This window comes from Brachionichthys hirsutus, chromosome 2, assembly GCF_040956055.1.
Source record: "Brachionichthys hirsutus isolate HB-005 chromosome 2, CSIRO-AGI_Bhir_v1, whole genome shotgun sequence".
Taxonomy (NCBI): domain Eukaryota; kingdom Metazoa; phylum Chordata; class Actinopteri; order Lophiiformes; family Brachionichthyidae; genus Brachionichthys; species Brachionichthys hirsutus.
The window spans coordinates 10,690,483-10,711,350 of record NC_090898.1 but is presented as its reverse complement, the minus strand read 5'-3'; the positions used below and the strand labels follow the sequence as shown (position 1 = coordinate 10,711,350).

Genomic DNA, 20,868 nt, shown 5'->3' with positions numbered 1-20,868 from the left:
GAAGTTATCCCAGCTGACAGCTGTCCAAGGATGCAAGGATCAGACAACCAGGAGGGGGTCCCTGCCTGAGAGCCTGGAATGGAGTCCGAATGTGCCCTTTCTGCGCATGCTCACCAACACCAACAGCCAGAACCAGGTAAATGTGAGCGGAATCTGACAGGTTTTCCGAAAGAAACCACGTAAAAATACACATATAAAAACTAGTGATGAATTTACTACTATAGTAGATTGAGTTTGAAACTATTCGAAAAGTATTTATAGGAGTTATAATCCTCAAACAAGTTCGAAAAAATACTAGAAGAAAAACAGATTTTAACCAGTAAAACAGAGTATTACAAAAGAAGCAAAGCATTTTTGAACAAAATCTTGATATTATAAGGGGCCATGCAGCCATCGTCATCGGGGATGTAGCTCAGTGGTAGAGCGCATGCTTTGCATGTATGAGGCCCCGGGTTCAATCCCCGGCATCTCCACGTTACGCTTTTGCCATAGCCAGGTGGGATGGAATAAATATTCTATTTTATGGGTCACGTACACAAAATAATCAATAAATATGAGGATAAACCTTGTGAAAATGTATTTTTATTTCTCATATCAGAAAGGGGACATTTAAAAAATTAAATCAAATGTCTCATTTTCATCAAATTATTACATGTGAAATTACTGTATACAACTATTGTAATTAGATGTTCCATGCAATTTCGCTGCAACTGTCCATTCTATAATGAAATTAAGCCCATTAATTCCAATTTTCAAATCAAAATCAACAATTGAAGATGATAAATTAATCACTTTCCACAGAACAAATCAGTAGAAAATTTAATTCAGTTTTACAACATAATTATACAAGCATGAAAAGATCCATTACGAGTCTTCACATTATTAATCCAGCATTTAATATAAAAGCACATTCACACAAATACATACTGTATTTGCATGAGTTTGTTGAATGTAGAGAGCTTCAGGGGTATTTTGAGAGGATGAGGGAGATGATTGACAGATGCTGGAGAGGACGGTATGTGGTGGAGATGGAGTGGAAGGCGTTGTGGCTGTTTGGAGTGACTGGGAAGAAGAAGGGGGAGAACATTAATCTGTTAAACCTGGTCTTGAGCCATGCAAGGTATGCGGTAAAATTCAGGAGGAATCTGGCCCACTACGACAATAATGTAACGGACGTCTGGAGGTTATTTAGGAACATGGTGAGGAGGACAATAACGACACTACACAAAAACATTGATCACGAAGACTTTCTGCAGGGGTTTATTGAGGGGAGCACTTTGGTTCAAATACATGGTGATGCACTGAAATTTAATTTTGACTGAGTTACTGATGTTCGGTTTTATTGATTTGTTTTGATTTGGTGGGAGGCCAAGTGTCTGTCCACCATTATGTTTCCTGAGTTTATGTGTTTATGATTTGGTGAGAGGCCTCGTGCCTACTCACCCTTATGTTTTGCCATGTTTATGGTTTTATGATTTCGGTGCCGGTTTGGAGTACGCATGAGTACGCATGTATGGACTGCTGCCACCCGTTTTTATCACTGTATATATTGTAAAATTGTAAATAATATGACATTTTTGACAATAAAAGATAAGAAAAAATGCTTTGCATGTATGAGGCCCCGGGTTCAATCCCCGGCATCTCCACGTCACGTTTTTGCCATAGCCAGATGGGATGGAATAAATATTCTATTTTATGGGTCACGTACACAAAATAATCAATAAATATAAGGATAAACCTTGTGAAAATGTATTTTTATTTCACATATCAGAAAAGGGACATTTAAAAAATTAAATCAAATGTCTCATTTTCATCAAATTATTACATGTGAAATTACTGTATACAACTATTGTAATTAGATGTTCCATGCAATTTCGCTGCAACTGTCCATTCTATAATGAAATTAAGCCCATTAATTCCAATTTTCAAATCAAAATCAACAATTGAAGATGATAAATTAGTCACTTTCCACAGAACAAATTAGTAGAAAATTTAATTCAGTTTTACAACATAATTATACAAGCATGAAAAGATCCATTACGAGTCTTCACATTATTAATCCAGCATTTAATATAAAAGCACATTCACACAAATACATACTGTATACACACACATTCTAACTACAATCTCACATAATTGCATGGACAAAAACAACAGCATACTTCTTTTAAAAACATTCTGTACATGGTTTCTATCTCCAGTAAAACAAAGAAACAAACAAACTGGGACAGAAATATTGATACATCAACCGTTTCACAGCGAGAAACACAAACATTTACAGTACAGTTTGCAGGCTATTTAGACTTCCTTCGTTTGGCCTGCGTGGGACTCGCTCCAGCTTCTGTCAAAAAATAGTATGGGTCTATTAGGGAACAGGAGTTAATGCCATATGTGTCCTCCACTTAAAGGTGGAGTGACAGCTATCTACGTTTTCTATCGCTCGTTTTTTCCTCACCCTTTCTAGCGCGTCGTTTGTCTCTGGTCTAAAGTTCTCTCTCTCCCTGCCTCCCTTTCGTTTCGTCCGCTCGCTGTGCTGCGTGTGCGTAAACACCCCCCCCCCCCCCCCCCCCCTGCTCGCTGTGGACACGCACACGCCCACACACACATCTCGACCAATCACGTTAGACTTTAACAGACTTTTTTTTTGGCTCACAATGACGGAAACCAGCTCTTGTCGTTCACTTCAAAGTCTGAAGAGCGATCTACGGGCGGCACACACACTTTATTATAGCGCGGACACCCGACAATGTTAATTACGTGATATTATAAAAAATAAAAATAAAAAATATATTTTTTTTTTTGGAAAAAAAGCCACACCTGACGATCTCTGCCGCGGCACACCGGTTGGGAAAAGCTGAACTAGAGACACACACACCGGAAGCCACATTAACCCATGAACCAAAATCCACACGCAATAATAACTCTCACACCCAAAATCAGTGTCTCTCCAGCATCATCACAAAGTGCAGAGGCGAAGAACGACTGATCCAGCACAGCTGCCGAGGACCAAACAACAAACCTCAAATTCTTGTAAAAAAAAAAACTACACACTGCACCCCTTGGTTTCGAACCCAGGACCTTCTGGCTGGGAGTCAAGTGTGCTACCCACTGCACCACCAAGAACGCAGTACGATGTCGCATAAGGAAAAAGCACAGCTCCAGTGCAACACGCTGTGGTCTGAAATAGCACCTCATTATCCGACCAGTATGACTTTGTTAATGCCTCGAGTTTCCTACCCCGCACTGGGGGGTGGTTGGTATTGCTACCAACCACCGTGTCGGAGGCCCTGGGTTCGAGTCCCGCTGTGGGAGTGGGGTAGAGCGGGGGTAGCAGGGTAGGCCTGGGGCCTTGCCTGGGCGGGGTGAACTGGACCGGTCCACTTCACCCCGCCCAGGCGGCCCTGGGCCTACCCTGCTACCCCCTCTCTATCCCATTCCCGTAGTGGGATTTGAAGCCGGGGCATTTTGAACTTTTCAACATTGCTACCAACTACTCCCCCACCCCCGTGCACACACCGACGCACGCACTCATACACTACGGTCAATTTGGAGTAATAGATTCCCCTAAATTGCATGTTTTTGTAGGTGGGCGGAAGCAGGAGAACCCCGACGCAGACACGATTTGAACCCAGTACCATCTGGCTGTGAGGCCAGCATAAACTCGACCAGCTGATAACCGGCCATTAACAAATTCTCAACACCAATGATGATATCAGACAATCTGAATGTAAATATACATACTTTAATCTCATGTCCACAAATAATCAACAACAAACCTAACTGCAGACACAAATTGTATTGATCCAAATATAGACATTTTGCCAGCTGAAATATATTACATTTTAAAAAGGTCCAAATATTTTAGATCTCCAGTACTCACACAATACTGCCCCAGTACTAATAGAGTACTACAATAGAGTATTGATGTTAACAAACCTCTTGAAAATATAAGCTGCCCGTTATGGGCTTTTCTTCCGAGCAGTTCAGATCAGCAATACGAAGAAAACGTACATTTATATTTCTATCCATCTGGTTCACGTTTCACATCTAACACTGTAAAAAACAAAACAGCAAATACACTGCAAAAAAAACCCATTTGAACATTTGGCCTTTGGTTTGCCGACAGGATGTGATGTCACAGAGCACACATCCAAGCCTCGCTGTATCAGAAAGTCTTCGAGAGCACTGAGCCGCTCCACCAGCACCACATCCACGTCTGACTCGTCCCCATGAGGGACGCTGCCATTGCACTGACGGAGAGATGCTTTCCGCTTCCTGGGGACCATGGTAACAGGAAGTCCCGCCCCTGAAGTCAACAAACATTTTGAAAAAAGAAGTGTGAAGAACAAGATGATGAAAAGAGAAGTGCTACCTCTATGTAGTAATAATGAATACAACTGCGTAGTTAGAAATAAAATACAAAACAACACGAAGGAGGGACATAAATAAGGAGACTACCGTCGCTTTATCATGCTCTCAATACATTTCCCAACCCACCTTGCAGTCTCTTCCTTTTCCGGGGCTGAGTGAAGTCAGGAAAAAGGAGAACCCTCCGTCTTTTCTGCTGTCCAATCAGGAGTAGCGCTCCATTCTTCTCCCGTGGCTCCTCAAATATTGTTTCAAGACTCCTGCGGGGTGAAAAACAAAACATGGTGGAAGACTGGAGATTCAGCGAGATTTGCATTATTCATTTTAAAGGTTACCATTACCTGTTGGTTGAGGGGGAATTGTAGTTCTTGTTCGTATAAATCTCCTCCAGACTGAACTCTTTCTTCTTTAACCTGAAAAAATGTTTACTGATGATTTTGGAATATGGTCAATGTGTTTGTAAATGACTGTGTTCATTTCCTCCACACCCACGCGACCTACCTTTTGACCTTTGACCACAGCTACAGGAGGCAGTGCTGAGGAAAAGGTACAAAGCTCTGCGATTGGACGAGCACGCGAGGGGCGTGGTGAAATCAGAGAACTGCCATTGTCCAGATGAGATACTGAGAGATCCTGATTGGCTGCAGAAAGTGCAAGGCATCCTGGGAGGACGAGTCTGAGGCGGCGCTAGGAGAAGAGGAAAAAGGTTGAGATTTTTTTTATCGTATATTTTGCCACATAATGATTCCACTCCACTTTACACAACATAGCCGGCTGGACTGCAGTTGTCACCAATAAAACTGTTTGGTACATTAGAAAATATATAAATATAAATCCTGCATCAGGTAATAAAGGGAAAACGTTCCACCTTTACTGCAAAAGGACTCTGGGAGGAAGTCGCTCCCATTTTTTTTTTAACCTGCTGGTCGATGCTGGTAAACGTTACGTCTTTAGCGAGTAACTTGTTTACTTCTCACCCGCGGAGCAGCAGCGGCGCTCTGAAACCATTCATCCTGACAGCACTGACGGCCGTCTCTGATTGGCCACTTCCTCCCCGCTCCCCTCTCCTGGGTTTTTTGCGGTTGAAGTTGTGCAGAGTAATCGGGGCATCATCTTCCTCTGCTCCTCCTTTGAAAGACACCTCCATCCTTCCGACAAATCCCCCAGCAGACTCATCTCCATCTTCGTCCCCATTTCCAGTCATCTCTCTTCCTCTGTGGTTCTTCCTCCTCCTTTTGTCACCACATCCGTCGCCCTCCTCCGCGTCGCCTCTCCTGCCCCCGCCTCGCGACTGGCTCAGACTGGAGGAACGGTGTGGAGGCGCGGGTGAGTCCCCGGCGATAATGGAGGCAACGGCGATCTCACCGGGAGAACAGCCTGATCCTCCTTTCTCTTCTCTTTGCCTGGTCCTCCTCTTCCTCTTCTTCGCTCCGATGCTCCTCTCCAGAGAGTCCAGACGATGACCGAGGGAAGCCAGCGCTCCTCGCAGGAGGCGGCGCACCTCCGAGCGGTGAGCTGAGAGGAGGCGGGGCAAGACTGAGGAGCAGGAGGAAGAACGGAAGGTAAGGAGGGAGCGGGAGGTTGAGATGAGAGCGGTGGAGGGCTGGGAGAGGGGGAATGAGCGGGAGGAGTTAAGACCGCAGTGTGAGAGAGGAGAGAGGGAGCAGAGGGTGACTCATGAGGAGAGGAGACAATAGAGTGAGGAGGAGAGGAAGCTGCGGAGGAGACGCTCCAAGGAGACACAGGCGGAGACAAAACTCCTGAAGGACAACAAAGAGGCAGTGAGTTCCCTCGCTCAGCTGGTCTGCGTGGAAACAGAAGTTCTCAAACGGACTTTCCATCCATCAAAACGAACCCGTTTCAGACGCGCCGCCATCGGCCTCATCGTCAGCCGAAGGCGTCGCCGCCCCCAAGCCCTGCCGCCTGCCATCGCTGTCCTTCAGGGTCAGAGGTCGACTCGGCATTTTTGAGGACTGTGAGAGAGACAGAATAACATCTAATGACAAAAACAACAACAAAAAGAGTTCTGGGCCTCCAGCCGAGGAAGGTTGAGGTCACCTGAAAGTTGTTTGTGCCATTTGCTCCACGCACGCGCACACACACACACGCACACACACGCACACACACACGCTTAAAGAGGAGTTAAAGAAGCCATTTCTGGAGAAACCATCTCTGAACAGAGGAGGAGGATTAAGACACCGTATATTATTATTGTAGAATCTTCCTAACACCAAATCCGTGTACGTAACAAGTGTAAAATCTTTTTAACCTGAATATTTGTCTCGTAATTGCACTTCCGGTTAGATGCTAAACTGCATCTCATTACCCCCCCCAGCCACACCTGGGTGCAGCTCAACAGAAGAGCTCACCTGAGGGTGTCTAATTTCTCTCGCGGCTCAGAATCCCATAAACATTCCTACAAGTTAATTCATCGTCATTTGACGAACAGGAGTTCCTTTTTTTTTTTGGCCTTATTACTTTCTCACGTCGGTCTTTTTTATGTGACATGAAACAAAGGGACACTCACAGAAAACGAGCGGTATTTAGGATCGGCGTGAGAACAAAACAGAAAAAAGGGATTTGGAGAAAATACAAAAGCTGCTCGAGCTAGCTGCGCCTAGCTACCGCTAGCATATTATACTGCGCGTGAATCGGCTAAAATGTCATAAATCGGGAAATTCATTTTACCTTTTCAAAGCCTTCGGATTCGTTTGGTCTCCTTCAACTCCTCTTATCTCATTTTAAGCGCTTTCGACGCTAGAAAATGCCAAACCTGGCCGTGCGGTCCGGTGCAAGACACACTTCTGACGTCACTAATGCCCGGCGTTAAATAGCGGAAGTCACAATCACAATGATGGAACTTCCGCTGAAAGTTTCAAAATAAAAGTGTTAGTCTAGCGCAGTGTTTCCCAACCTTTTTTGAGCCGCGGCACATTTTTTACATTTACCGGCATAGACTACATGAAGAGGGACAAAGGAGGGATGGTACTGAGTTTAGATCTGAACAAAGCATTTGATAGAGTAGATCACACATATTTGTACAGGGTGCTAGAACGAGTGGGCTTCGGGCATAGGATGATAGGATGGATACGGAGGATGTATGATAGGGCAGTGAGCTGTGTAAAGATTAACGGTATAGTGACCAGCACGTTCAGGTTAGAGAGGTCAGTTAGGCAGGGGTGCCCGCTATCGGCTCTGCTGTACTCGCTGTCGGCAGAGCCGCTAGCGGCATTGATGCAGCACAACGATAAGATTAGGGGTGTAGAGCTACCGGGTGGTCAGATTAGTTTATTATATCAGTATGCGGATGACACAACAGTTACAGTGAGGGATACGGAGAGCGTAGTAGAGGTGTTGGAAAGTGTAGAAATGTATGGCAGAGCGTCAGGAGCCAGGGTCAACATAGAAAAGTCAGAAATAATGTATGTAGGGGCAGACAGGATAGGGAGGGTGGACATAGGGCTGAAAGAGAGGAAGGATTATTTTAGGGTGTTAGGAGTCAACTTAGGGATAGCGGATAGAGAAGGGAGAGACATGCAGTACGAAGGGATAGTCAACAGCATCAGGAAGTCGTTGAGGTTTTGGAAGAGGAGAGGGTTGAAACTGAGGGGGAAAGTGGTTGTGATGAATGGGTTGGTGATGAGTAAGCTTGTGTATGCGATGGCTGTGTTGGATGTGCCGGAGAGGGTGATGCGAGATGTGGATGAGCTAGTTAAGGATTTTCTATGGGGAGGGAAGGGAGTCAGGATAGCTAGGGAGGTACTGGAAAACGATCATGTGGACGGGGGATTGAAGCTGATTAATTTACGGGATAAGGTGAAGGCACTTAGAGTTAAAACGGTGATTAGATATTTGGATAAGAGTAGGGACCATGGGTGGAAGGTTTTTTTGAGGGAGGCGATAAATAAATGTGGGGGGTGCGGGGAGAGCGGAGTGTACATGGCACTGAAGAAGGCAAGAATGAACGGAGTGAGTGAGTTTTATAAGGAAGTACTGGCGGCATGGGGAGAGTTTGTGAAGCATGTGAAGTATGAGTGTGCGAACGTGAAGCAGGTATGTGAGCAACCACTGTTCTTTAACCCACAAATAACACACGAGGGGAACACAATGTACAACAGGGTCATGTGGAAGGCGGGGTTTAGGAAGATCAGGGATATAGTCTATGAATATGTACCGGGGTTCATGAGGGCACAGGTGATAGTGGATGAGGTGAGGGAAAGGGAGGAAGAGATTTGGCGGGGCACGGCGGAAGGAGTGATGGAGAGAATGAAGAGTGGAATGCCGTGCGAATGGGTGAGAATGATTGAGGAGGAGGCCGGAGTGTGTGAAGAAGGAGAGATCGAGATGTATGTGGGTGAGGGTGAACGGAGGGTGAGGTTGGAGAATGTCAAGACGAGAATGGTGTATAAATGCTTGAGGGCGAATGAGGTGAGGAGACCGGCTGCGGAGAGAGTGTGGGTGAGAGTAGTGAACGAAGTGAGAGTGGAAACAATATGGAAGAACCTGAGGGTGAAATGGAACAGCCATGAATGTGAGGATTTTGATTTTCTTTTACGTCACAATAGGGTGTTCAATAATTTAATAATTAGTAGGTTTGATGCGAATGTGAAGAAAGAATGTGATGTGTGTAGCGTGAGTGTAGAAACGTGTATGCATGAGTTTGTTGAATGTAGAGAGCTTCAGGGGTATTTTGAGAGGATGAGGGAGATGATTGACAGATGCTGGAGAGGACGGTATGTGGTGGAGATGGAGTGGAAGGCGTTGTGGCTGTTTGGAGTGACTGGGAAGAAGAAGGGGGAGAACATAAATCTGTTAAACCTGGTCTTGAGCCATGCAAGGTATGCGGTAAAATTCAGGAGGAATCTGGCCCACTACGACAATAATGTAACGGACGTCTGGAGGTTATTTAGGAACATGGTGAGGAGGACAATAACGACACTACATAAAAACATTGATCACGAAGACTTTCTGCAGGGGTTTATTGAGGGGAGCACTTTGGTTCAAATGCACGGTGATGCACTGAAATTTAATTTTGACTGAGTTACTGATGTTCGGTTTTATTGATTTGTTTTGATTTGGTGGGAGGCCAAGTGTCTGTCCACCATTGTTTCCTGAGTTTATGTGTTTATGATTTGGTGAGAGGCCTCGTGCCTACTCACCCTTATGTTTTGCTATGTTTATGGTTTTATGATTTCGGTGCCGGTTTGGAGTACGCATGAGTACGCATGTATGGACTGCTGCCACCCGTTTTTATCACTGTATATATTGTAAATTTGTAAATAATGGCATTTTTGATAATAAAAGATAAGAAAAAAAAAAGAGCACATGCTTTGCATGTATGAGGCCCCGGGTTCAATCCCCGGCATCTCCACGTTACGCTTTTGCCATAGCCAGATGGGATGGAATAAATATTCTATTTTATGGGTCACGTACACAAAATAATCAATAAATATAAGGATAAACCTTGTGAAAATGTATTTTTATTTCACATATCAGAAAGGGGACATTTAAAAAATTAAATCAAATGTCTCATTTTCATCAAATTATTACATGTGAAATTACTGTATACAACTATTGTAATGAGATGTTCCATGCAATTTCGCTGCAACTGTCCATTCTATAATGAAATTAAGCCCATTAATTCCAATTTTCAAATCAAAATCAACAATTGAAGATGATAAATTAATTACTTTCCACAGAACAAATCAGTAGAAAATTTAATTCAGTTTTACAACATAATTATACAAGCATGAAAAGATCCATTACGAGTCTTCACATTATTAATCCAGCATTTAATATAAAAGCACATTCACACAAATACATACTGTATACACACACATTCTAACTACAATCTCACATAATTGCATGGACAAAAACAACAGCATACTTCTTTTAAAAACATTCTGTACATGGTTTCTATCTCCAGTAAAACAAAGAAACAAACAAACTGGGACAGAAATATTGATACATCAACCGTTTCACAGCGAGAAACACAAACATTTACAGTACAGTTTGCAGGCTATTTAGACTTCCTTCGTTTGGCCTGCGTGGGACTCGCTCCAGCTTCTGTCAAAAAATAGTATGGGTCTATTAGGGAACAGGAGTTAATGCCATATGTGTCCTCCACTTAAAGGTGGAGTGACAGCTATTGCCCCTTTTTGTAAAGAAGCATAGGTGTTTGAAATTACCTTTGACAGCAACACTGGTTCCGGGCCTGGCTGATCTCTTCCTAATGTTACTGTCGGCAACTGGCTCCTCCTCTACCTCCTTCTCTGCCCGGGAGCTGCGTCTGCTTGGGCCCTTGGGCTTCTCTGCGACACCTCTGGGAGGAGCCGATAGAAAAAACAAAGAAAAGACAGCACAAGGATGTGTTACCAAAGATCCAAGGATGCGAGTTAACTCTGCTTTACTCAGAATTATATAAGCCCACTCATGACTTTGCTGTTTTTCCTCATCTACCACAGATACTGTCGGTCTTCATCCCAACATCATTGATTACGTCGACATGATCACTGCTTGTGTCTTCCAGTTAAAATACATACCTTGGGATTAAGTTGATGGACGTCTTTCTTTTCTTTGCCCATCTGTGATAGAAGTGGAAAAACAGCAGTAAACTTAAACCGTGCTGAACAATCATTCATTTCCCCACCCAAATATGACAAATCCCCCCCAGAGAAGAGATGTGGCCTTAGAGGTCAGTGGCGTGGTAGAATATTCTTTATCATACATGGATCTTTGTTTAAAATTCTGACATACAGTAGTATATATCTCGTATTGTTGCATGCTACTCATACATACCAAGTATTGAGGCCACTGGCTCATTGCTTTTCACCATGTACCCCCTTGGCCAACCAAATGAACTCCCTGAGTTTCAGTAGAGTTAGAAATGTCTAAGAATTTCTCCTTCAAGAGCATGGTTCTGAAGACTAGACCCAACATTTCAGCGATCAATAGTAGGGGGCATCTTTGCAGACCACCACAGCACGTGAAGCATTATACAGCAAAGATGTTATGAGGAATCTTACCCCTGGTCAGAACCTGTAGAGACCTCTTCACCTGAACAGAAGAAAATCAAGTTATTTCCATTCCATGTGATTTAAATCGTGTTATTTTACATTTCAAATAAGACCGTGATTATTAAAGGAAATGTCTACCTGTCTTTTCACGATTATCAGGCTCCTGGGGGGCTTCCTGTTGAATAGGTGCTGGGGAGAAAGGACCAAATGAAACGTTTGAATATGTGAAGCAAATCATTACACAGAAATATGTAGTGTTCTCTTATTGTGTTTTAACGTGATCAGTATAATCAATTAGACTAAATGTTGTGCAATCCTATTGTTCTGATGCCGTGCTCACATCCAATATGGAAATTCCTTACACTTGAGACGCGCATACACAAGAAATGACTCTTTCAGCTCACACTTGTGTTTACCTGGCAGGATCTGAGTGGCCTCAGCAGTTATTGCAGTAGTGGGCACAGAGCTTGGGAGATCAGCCTGACATGGTGGAACACCACTAGAGCTTGCAACTGGAGATGCTGCGGTGGTGGGAACTTCCTGAATAGGACTCAGCCCAGCAACAACCGGTGACGGCAGAGTCACAGAAGATGCACCTGTGGTAGTACCGTCCGCAGTGATGATGGGAGCTTGAGAAGTTGCAGCCTTGGTTGGGTTGGAGACTGAAGTCGGTGGAGACATGAGCGCCTGGGTAAAAATCTTTTTCGAAAGGGCAACTTGTCCAGGCACCGTGATTGGCGCGGAGACCGCATGCAGAGTAATATTGTTTTTAGCAGCCATAGTGTGAGACCCAAGTGCTTCAATCTGAATGGCAGAACTAGCAGGAGGATGAAAAACCTGCGATGGCACTGCAACTGTCGGTCCCTGTGCAAGCCTTTCTATCGGACTCCTTTGTGAGTCAGCTGAGCCACTAACAGTTGCAGTAGCATATGCAGGTTTCGTTTTAACCTGGGCAGGTGGAGACAGCGGGCCCTTTCGAATAACAGCACCAGTACTTGGGCAGGAAGGAATAGAAGCCAGAGGTGGCTGAAAGGGTGATGCACCTGCTGATGGGACTGGATGGGGTGATGGCTGCTGGACCAAGGGACTGGTTTTCTGAGCACAACTTGTCTCACCAGGATTTTCTGTTTTGAGAGTCCCTGGACTGATTTGTTGAGGAGCTAGAATGTTACCGACTGGTGCAGATGAGGAAGCACTAGTAGCAATCTGAAGCTGTCCAGCAGCATTTCTGACAGGCTGAGTGCTTGCCATGTTAGCCCCTGAAGATGGAGTAGAGATGTTGGCAGGAGACAGTTTGATGTTTGTAGTGGATACTTGGATAGGTCCCATCATGGTGACTGACTGAGATACCACTGAATTGTTGTTGGGAGCCACAGTTGCACCTGGAACCTGAAAAATAGGGTTGATAAATACAGGAGTGGTGGTGATAAACTGAGGTCGTGGGACAGTGGCTTGTGGCCTGATGTCCTGAGGTCGAATGTTTTTGTTCGGGACAGCTACCATGGTGGAGACCATAGAAGTGGGTACTTGCGAAGTGGGGGCAGAGGTGATGGGGTTAGAGGTGACAAACACAGTAATCTGGTTGGGGGAAATGGTGCTGGAAGAGGCAGGGATCTGTATCACAGAGTGAACACTCGTCACTGGTTTAGGACTAGGACTCGTCTTTAGAGGCAAATTTGCTGCGTTTTGAACAGAACTGGAGGTGGAACTGGCGCTAACAGTGAACGCTGGAATGTTGTGACAGGAAGTAACTGGGTTTGGGCTTGCACTCATGGAGGATTTACTATTAGTGCTGACAGGAGGCGCAGTGTTAATAACCGGACTGGCGTGAAAGCTAAGAGTGGAGATAGGGTTATGTTTAAGGCTCTGTGCAATACTGGAGTTCACATTAGTGTTAGGGAGCAAATTGGGACTTGAAGCAGGCTGCGCATTAGCATTGCTGACATGGATAGGTACGGCAGGCTTGGGTTTAGCATCGGATTTATTTATAGTGGTAGCCGTGGTAGCAGACACTGCTGTATCCGTACCGTGGGAATTACTGTGGAGTGGTCTCTCTGGATCCATAACAGACTTGGGACTGTCCTTCTCCATGACATCTCTAACAGTACTATTTTGTATGGGTCGAAGAGGCATGTTTTTGATACCCGTGTTATCCAACAACTGGTTGAGCGATGTTGGCGTAGACTTGAGTGTTGGTGAAACATCGGAATCCCGCGTAGCTACAGCATGAGCTGGCTGCCTATCAACTTTACCCGCCTGTGGTTCAAAATCCGTTTTTGGCTTTTGAGTTGCAGGGAACCGAGGAGTTGCCATTCTGGGAGATGATAACTCCCTCAAATGCAGTGGCACGGGTTGAGGCGGGTGAATCGTTCGCTGCTCTGCTGTTGCTATTCCCTGGTTTTCCCTGGCTCCCTCAGCAGGGTTATTTTGTATACCGTGGTAGGGACTATGGCTTTGCTGCGCCTCTATGCTCCCACTCCCTTGTGAAGGCATGGATACTGGACTTGGAGGGACTGAGGTAGGGCTTAGCATCATGGTTTGCCCCTGAGGGGTGATCAACTGCTGTTGAGGGGGAGGACAGGTGATGGCCATCTTTGTCCCCTTTTGTCTCCCTGGACTCGGTGCGGCTGACTTCCGGCTCGAGGCTGGACTTGACCGCCGACTGTTGCTGGGACTTGCTCGCTTACTCTGCCCTCCAGACTGCTTCTCCTGTTTAGTGCCTGCACCACCTGCTCCAGTGCCCGCAGAAAACGGCTGTTGACTGTTGTTAGCGTTATTTCCACCGGCACTGCCATTATTGTTGGCTGGTAAAGTTAAACTAGGAGGAGCCTGCCCAATTGCTTTTAGAGTTGTTGGGTTAAGACCTTGCTGGTCAAATCCTCTAGCGAGGTTTGGCTGCCTGGGAGGCAGAGGAATGTTGATTTTGGGAGGAAACAGCCCTGCGATAGACGCATTTAACCTCTCCGGTGAAAGGTTTATTTCAGAGGGCTCGGTGCTAGGTGGACGGTTAGTTGGGGTAAGTGGGTGGTGGTACGGCCTGGGACTAGCCCTGTTAGGAGTTTTGGGTCTGGAGCTCTGTGAGGTTGTAGGGACATTGGGAAAATGAATGCCAGGCATGGGACCCCCTTGCTGTGGCTGCGTGGGCAGTTGTTGTTGGGGACCGGCTCCAGTGTGCTGTGGCATTGGTGATGGACCAGGGCCTTGCTTCATGATATGAGAATTTGAGCCTGGGTTAGCAATCATCTGTTGGGTCCCATTTCCAGGCTGTAACCCAGTTTCAGGCCCACCAGGCCTATCCTGCTTCGTGTGACCTCCTGCTGACTCTTCAGGTCCAGTGCACTGGGGACCCTGTCCTACATCGGGATGGGACATTCTCCGTGGAGGACCTGTAAGCTAGAAATGAGAACAAATAAAAAGATTGGCGTTTATGTCTCAAGCCAGGTTAATGCGTTAAATCAGCAGGATATTGCATAAACAGGGAAAATATCCTGGTTTAAACATGAGGATAAAAGGGATGTAAAATGGGCCCGTAGGAAGATATCTGCATAGCCAAGCTAGACACTTAAAAGTGCTGCTACATTTGCAAATCTCTCCCAAATAAGGATATAAAATGAAACCCAAGCTTTGGCCTTTGTTCGAAAATTTTCAAATATCAGTTAAGTCCTAAAATATAAGCCGATACATGGTGATATGATTTTTGTAGTTTCAAACATCTTTGTTCCTGATGAGACTGACAGACTATTCTTGCATATGTTTCATGCTGGATAAATGGCAAACTGACTAAAGTAAACATATATATGAATAGGATAATGATGATAATCAAGTGTTTCACTGATTGATACTCAACCTGTCACCTTTACTTAACAAAAAAAAGGTTTGTGTATCTCCATCATTCAGTTCCAGTTGCCTCAACACAAGTATTTTGCACACCTCTTTTGCCAATGCACACATTTTATTTCTCTTTAACTGTCACTACCATTTATACTAATTTTGTTGAACATAAAAAACACTGAAATGTCTAAGTGACATTCCAGTTTTCATATGCTGCAGACCTGGGCTCTTACCTGTGGGTTCACCATCAGTGGCATCCCTCTGGTTTTGTCAGGTGACGGCGGCACACCACTGTGTCCTTGCAGGTTGATCATAACAGGCATGTTACCTTGCTGCGCGACAGGAAGTCTCTGCACCTCAGGCGGATTGCCAATGGCACGAGGGAGCTGCCCTCCAGGTGGGATCTGCCCTCCAGCAGGGATGGACATGCGGTTCTTTGCCTGTTCCTGCTGCATCTTAAGCATCATCATCATTTGCTGTTGTTGCTAAAATAAAAACATTGGGGTATGATATTAAGCATGAATGAAGGTGAACTGTTAACCCGTTAGTTGCTGTATCAATCAAAGTACATGATAATGGGATTACCTGCTGTTGCAGGTGTGGCTGTTGAGCTTGTTGTTGCAGCTGATGAGGGTGCAACTGGGGCTGGCCTTGACCTGAAGGCTGCCCTTGAGCATTCTGGAGTCCCTGCATCTGCTGCATCTGTTGCATCTGCTGCTGTTGCTGCATCTGCTGCTGCTGCTGTAACTGCTGCTGCTGTATTTGCTGGTGTTGCATTTGTTGTTGTATTTGTTGCTGCTGCATCTGTTGTTGCTGTAGCTGCTGCTGCTGCTGCAAATGCTGCATTTGTTGTTGCTGATGCTGTTGTTGCTGCTGCTGTTGTTGCTGCTGCTGCTGCATAAACTGCATTGGCACCTGCTGCAATACTCTCTGTTCTCCAGGTTGACCAGGAAATCCTAAGGAAGGGTCAAGATGCATAAAAAATAAAAAAGAGTACAAATTTGGAAATATTATACTAAACACTGCCAAACCTAAGAATCAGCAATAAAAAGCACATACAATAAAATAAAACAAATTATTCTAAACAACTTACCTACAGGTCTGTTGGCAAAATCTGGATGTTTCGGGACAGAGTTGTCTAGTCCCACACTCTGCTCACCACCAATATTCTGCAGTTCAGAATCCTCCATTCCAGCAGCTGCATCAAGACCACTAGAAAGAGCAGAATCGATCGCAGTACAATCTTCAGCAACACACCCACTTCTACGATTCCTAATAGAAATCACAAAACAGGAAGAGAAGATCGTTACCCAAGTCCCTCTCCTTGTTGCCCCTCTCCCTCCTTTGGTTTCTTCTTTCGTGGGGGTTTCTTCTTTTTGGGTTTCGCCTGATTGCCTCCTCCTGCTCCCTGTTTTCCTCCTGGACCGAACTGGCTGGCTGAGATATCGCTCTGCAGGAGGTTGACCAGCAGCGGGCTCGTCAGTGTCACGTCTTTACTGACTGGAAAACCTCCTTGCTGTCCACACGGCCCACTCATTTGCATCTGACCTGGGAACTGTGCGTTAAAGTTCATGCCGTGACCTGCAAAGTGTCCATTCCCCATCTGCATGTGCTGTTGGCCCCCCATCATGCCTTGCTGCTGCTGCTGTGTCTGCATGTCAGGAACCATCTGTTGAACCCCCAAGTCTCCCGTTCCACTATTAGGATCTCCCAAAGGATGCGGGTGTTGAGCCGTCTGCTGTTGTTGCTGCTGTTGTTGCAACATTGCCTGTTGTTGTTTCTGTTGCTGCTGCAAGTGCTGCTGCTGCTGCTGCAGGATTAAAGGATGACCAGCAGGGAGCCTCATCTGCTGCCCATGCATGCCCATAGCTTGATTAGGATTTCCAGGAATAGAAACCTGTTGGGGCTGTTGCTGGTTCATTTGCTGATGTTGCTGCTGTTGTTGTTGTTGTTGTTGTTGTTGCTGCTGCTGTAGCTGTTGCAACTGATGCTGCTGTAACTGTTGTTGCTGAAGCTGAGCCATTTGTTGTTGCTGTTGTGGAGTCATCTGCTGAGGTCCAACCTGGCCCTGGAATTGAGCCATGTTACCTGGAACAGTTGGAGCAGGGCCACGCATCATCTGACCTGTCATGACCCCAGTTGGGATCTTGCCTCCGAATGCCTGCTTGTTACCTTGCATCTGGCTGGCAACCATTTGCTCCATCATGGAATTTTGTTGTTGTTGCTGCTGCTGCTGCTGCTGCAGGAGCATGGCCTGGTGCCCCTGGCCCCCAACCATCTGACCCTGCCCATGCATCACCCCCTGGCCTTGCTGAGGTATCATCTGCTTGGGTGGGGTCATTCCTCCTCTCTGCCCTTGACTGAGGGGCCTTGAAAGGACAGTTTGACCTCCACCCTGGCCTTGAACCTTATGGCTGGGGGAGGAGGGCACAGGCTGGGCCTGATGCTGGAGGCCCATCATTTGGGGGCCAGGCTGTTGCTGCCCCATGCTAGGCCCAGCAGTTGTTCCAGCGGGTAGGCCCGCACCCATTATGTGTGGTTGGGCATGGGATGATGCCTGCATTGCGTTTGGTGTGGAGACTGATGCCTGAACTCCTGGTGCAAAATGGAAAGTGGTAACGGTTAGCTAAGTGTATATTAAGACAACCTATGTTCTAGTGTTTACCTTCACATCACTGAAAGAGATGCATTGAATTCCATGACATTTTGCAATTACAGTAAAGTATTCTATTCTAATTTGAACACCTGAATTTCTTAAATTATTTCAATGGTCACAATTTTGTGGGACTTACCGTATGTGCATATTGAAAATTCAGTAGTGAATACTATTCAGGATTCATACATATTGTTTGTCCTGAAGTTGTTTACGCCAGTCAACATGCGTTACAGATAGAGCATGTTCCATGACAAAATAAGCTTGTTCTTAAAATGTAAAATATCTGACCTCAGTCCATGCAATGAGGATGACAAAATGTGTTACAAATACCTTTTTATAAACAAGCAAAGTTTTAAATGCTGAATATTGAGAGTAATTATCTCTACATCTGAAGCCTATTTCATGTTCTTATAGTCAACAAAAGATTTTGTTCATTCCTGCTCCTAAATATTTACCATGTAGCTGACATTTTACCTGTATGAGTCATCGCTTGACTGCTTTGTAGCTGCTGATTGGGTCCTCCACCAGATGCTCCTGGACTGCTGGCATTCACCTGACCCTGGACAAAGTTTGGGTTTGGAAAGCCCATGGGACGCTTCGGCATCCCTGAAATCAGTTTTCATTGGTTGTAATGTTAGAGATCAGAGTATAAATTTGGCAGTTACTGTCACATAATTTTGTATGCTGAGAAACTCGCCTGGATGAACCTGCCCCCCCGGCTGTCCATGCTGGGGCATTCCCATGAATCCCTGTTGCATGTTGCCCTGTTGGCTGAGGGCTGCTCTTCCTGGTGATCCAACGCCCTGGGGGAATCCCTGAGGAGTTGTAGGTCTCTGAGCCATCATGGGAGGAGTCCCTGGTGAACCTTGCTGGAACGGTGACGAAGAGGAACCAGGTGACTTAGCAGTTAGGTTGCCTTGTGGTCCAGGAGTTGGTGGAAGGGGTGGAGGTGGTCTCGCAACACCGCTCGGGAGTACTTGGGAGGCTTTAGGCTGGGGGGCAGCAAACTGGCCCACATTTGTCTGCTGCTGTAATTGTCCCTGTCCCATGGCATTAAATACCTGCCCAGCCTGCTGACTGCCGAATGGATAAGGTGGTGGCGGGTGGCTGGGAGTTTGAACTGTAGCAAGGGAAGGTGGGCGTTGAACCATTTGGGCCTGAGGAGGGGGCTTTCTCCAGGCAGGGCTTCCTTGGGCCGCTGGTGGCTGGAGAACTCCTGGAGGCAACTGGTTCCAACCTGGAGGAACGGCCATCTGGCCTGACGTGTTGAACGGAGGTCTCGGCCCATGCTGGGCGAGCTGCGCTTGTTGCTGGGCCTGTTGCTGGGCCTGTTGCTGTTGGTGGTGCTGCTGTTGCAGTTGCTGCAGTGCAGCAGGATTGAGGGGTCTCCCAGCCTGCAGAGCTTGCATGTGATGGGCGGCCTGAGGAGGCATTGGACCTGAGCCATGGGGAACAGCCTGCTGGTGCTGCTGAACTTGCTGCTGCTGCTGAACAGACATTCCTGGCATCATTTGATCTATCACAAAAGTGAGCGACAAGGAAAGTCCTTCCATTAGTGAACTCATTTTGAACATGTTCAAAATAACAATGATTATAAAAAAAAAGAACAAACCTGTCTGTGAAGATGGTCTCTGAATACGAGGATGCATCTGTCCGCTGCTGCCCGGTACCATAGCCTGACCTCCCATGCCAGGCCCAGGGGGAACCATTGATGGATTACCCATTCTTATAGATCCTTATGGGAAAATATTGCTACTCAATCAATATGTATTAACTCACTGAATGCCAGCCAAGCAGATATTAGTGAACCAATACCTGGACCAGGCTGACCTGGAAACCCGACATCCATTCTCATCTGGCCAGGCGCTCCAATTGGTCCATTCACTCTGACTTCTTGTCCTCTATTTGGTCCACCGGCGACATTGATAGCCCCTTCCCCTGAACATAAACAAAAGAAACAGCTATTAATAACTTTTAATACTGAAGGTGATGATGATGAATACATCTATTAGATAGAATGTTAGAGCAGTACAAGTACAGTCAAACATCCCGTCCAAGAGGAGCATTTCAGAAAAGTCCTTTCGGTCTTGTTTCCGTTGAAAGTCCTTCGTCCAGCTAACCAGGTCTAGTTAGTTGTAGTTTGCCACATAGTAAAAACATTGCCTCTTGCATCCTGTTTTGATCTGACGAAGAAGAAGAATGCTCCTACCTTCTATCTGCACGGAGAGAATACCCAAGTCTCTAAGCTGCTGCTGATTGTTCTGGGCCAACAGCCGAAGTCGCTCAGCAGCATCCCGTGGAATGTTAAAGGTAACTCTCACACTGTTCCACGGCTCCACGCGCTGTGGCTGTATTCTCTCAGAATCTAAAAAAAAGGGACAATTAATGGACTTATTACGTTATATACACAAGATGGGGGGGGGGGAAAGCAGAGATGAACAAAACTTCTAATGAATTCACAAATAGATACGAGATATTTTGAAATCTATGAAACGTATAAGACAATCGGTTTAGATTAAATTAAATCCCAACAGCAGCTATAATGTGGAACACACAATCAGTACATTTCGCATCCTATTACCTTTGACTGTACTTAGCATCATCTACAGTCACCTGACAGAAGTAATGGGACGGTTCTGTTGTGTTCTGTCAGTTCCGTTTGCACCCACAGTAAATAGGTTGCACATAAATAACACTCACCCATATCAAGCATATTTGGCATCCCTCTGAGGATTGTGTCAAGTTTGTGTGTGAAATCCTCATCCTCCATATTCCCTTGAAAGGCAACAAAAACTGTAAAATCTTCTCCCTCCTTGTTGTCGTTTTCTTCTGCGCCATCTTGCTTGCCGACTTCCTCCTCCTCCGTGCGTCCATGGGAGCTGTCAGCGTCGTCCCCTGCATCGTCCCAAACACCGGAGTCCCTGTCTGAATCACTGTCCGGCTCCACGCCTGTCCTCTGGGACAGCTGAGGTGGGGAAACTTCATGTGCCATATCTC

At 45.8% G+C, this 20,868-nt stretch overlaps 2 protein-coding genes and 1 non-coding gene across 3 annotated transcripts; 1 reads left to right on the top strand and 2 right to left on the bottom strand.

The window, feature by feature from the left end:
- The first annotated feature begins 401 nt into the window (after nt 1-401).
- trnaa-ugc (transfer RNA alanine (anticodon UGC)) lies at nt 402-473 on the top strand. Its single transcript has one exon. It is a non-coding gene; the product is annotated as a tRNA-Ala (tRNA).
- A 3,279-nt stretch (nt 474-3,752) lies between these two features.
- LOC137908747 (uncharacterized) lies at nt 3,753-6,047 on the bottom strand. Its single transcript, XM_068753172.1, has 6 exons — nt 6,044-6,047; nt 5,346-5,904; nt 4,870-5,055; nt 4,710-4,781; nt 4,498-4,628; nt 3,753-4,306 (listed from the first exon to the last, which is right to left on the bottom strand). Exons 1-3 carry the CDS (start codon nt 6,045-6,047, stop codon nt 4,962-4,964), a joined length of 657 nt encoding a protein of 218 aa, XP_068609273.1. The 3' UTR covers nt 3,753-4,306; nt 4,498-4,628; nt 4,710-4,781; nt 4,870-4,961.
- Nucleotides 6,048-9,835: 3,788 nt separating this feature from the next.
- Nucleotides 9,836-20,863, bottom strand: ncoa6 (nuclear receptor coactivator 6). Its single transcript, XM_068747992.1, has 16 exons — nt 20,572-20,863; nt 20,081-20,236; nt 19,687-19,809; nt 19,484-19,606; nt 18,569-19,387; nt 18,346-18,477; nt 16,526-17,810; nt 16,309-16,427; nt 15,801-16,171; nt 15,449-15,700; nt 11,801-14,777; nt 11,523-11,573; nt 11,394-11,424; nt 10,911-10,952; nt 10,557-10,690; nt 9,836-10,434 (listed from the first exon to the last, which is right to left on the bottom strand). The coding sequence occupies exons 1-16, from the start codon at nt 20,861-20,863 to the stop codon at nt 10,388-10,390; spliced, it is 6,954 nt and encodes a 2,317-aa protein (XP_068604093.1). The 3' UTR covers nt 9,836-10,387.
- Nucleotides 20,864-20,868: the final 5 nt, after the last annotated feature.

Bases quoted from the DNA above. Each gene is read 5' to 3' on its own strand.
- ncoa6 (XM_068747992.1), bottom strand. From the start codon at position 20,863: ATGGCACATGAAGTTTCCCCACCTCAGCTGTCCCAGAGGACAGGCGTG. The intron at 11,574-11,800 runs GTAAACACAAGT...CTTTCTCCCCAG, and splicing joins GGCCACTCAGATCCTGCCAG to CACCTATTCAACAGGAAGCC. The intron at 10,691-10,910 runs GTATGTATTTTA...GGCTCCTCCCAG, and splicing joins TCCATCAACTTAATCCCAAG to AGGTGTCGCAGAGAAGCCCA.
- LOC137908747 (XM_068753172.1), bottom strand. The intron at 5,056-5,345 runs GTGAGAAGTAAA...CTCTTCTCCTAG, and splicing joins GCGCCGCTGCTGCTCCGCGG to CGCCGCCTCAGACTCGTCCT.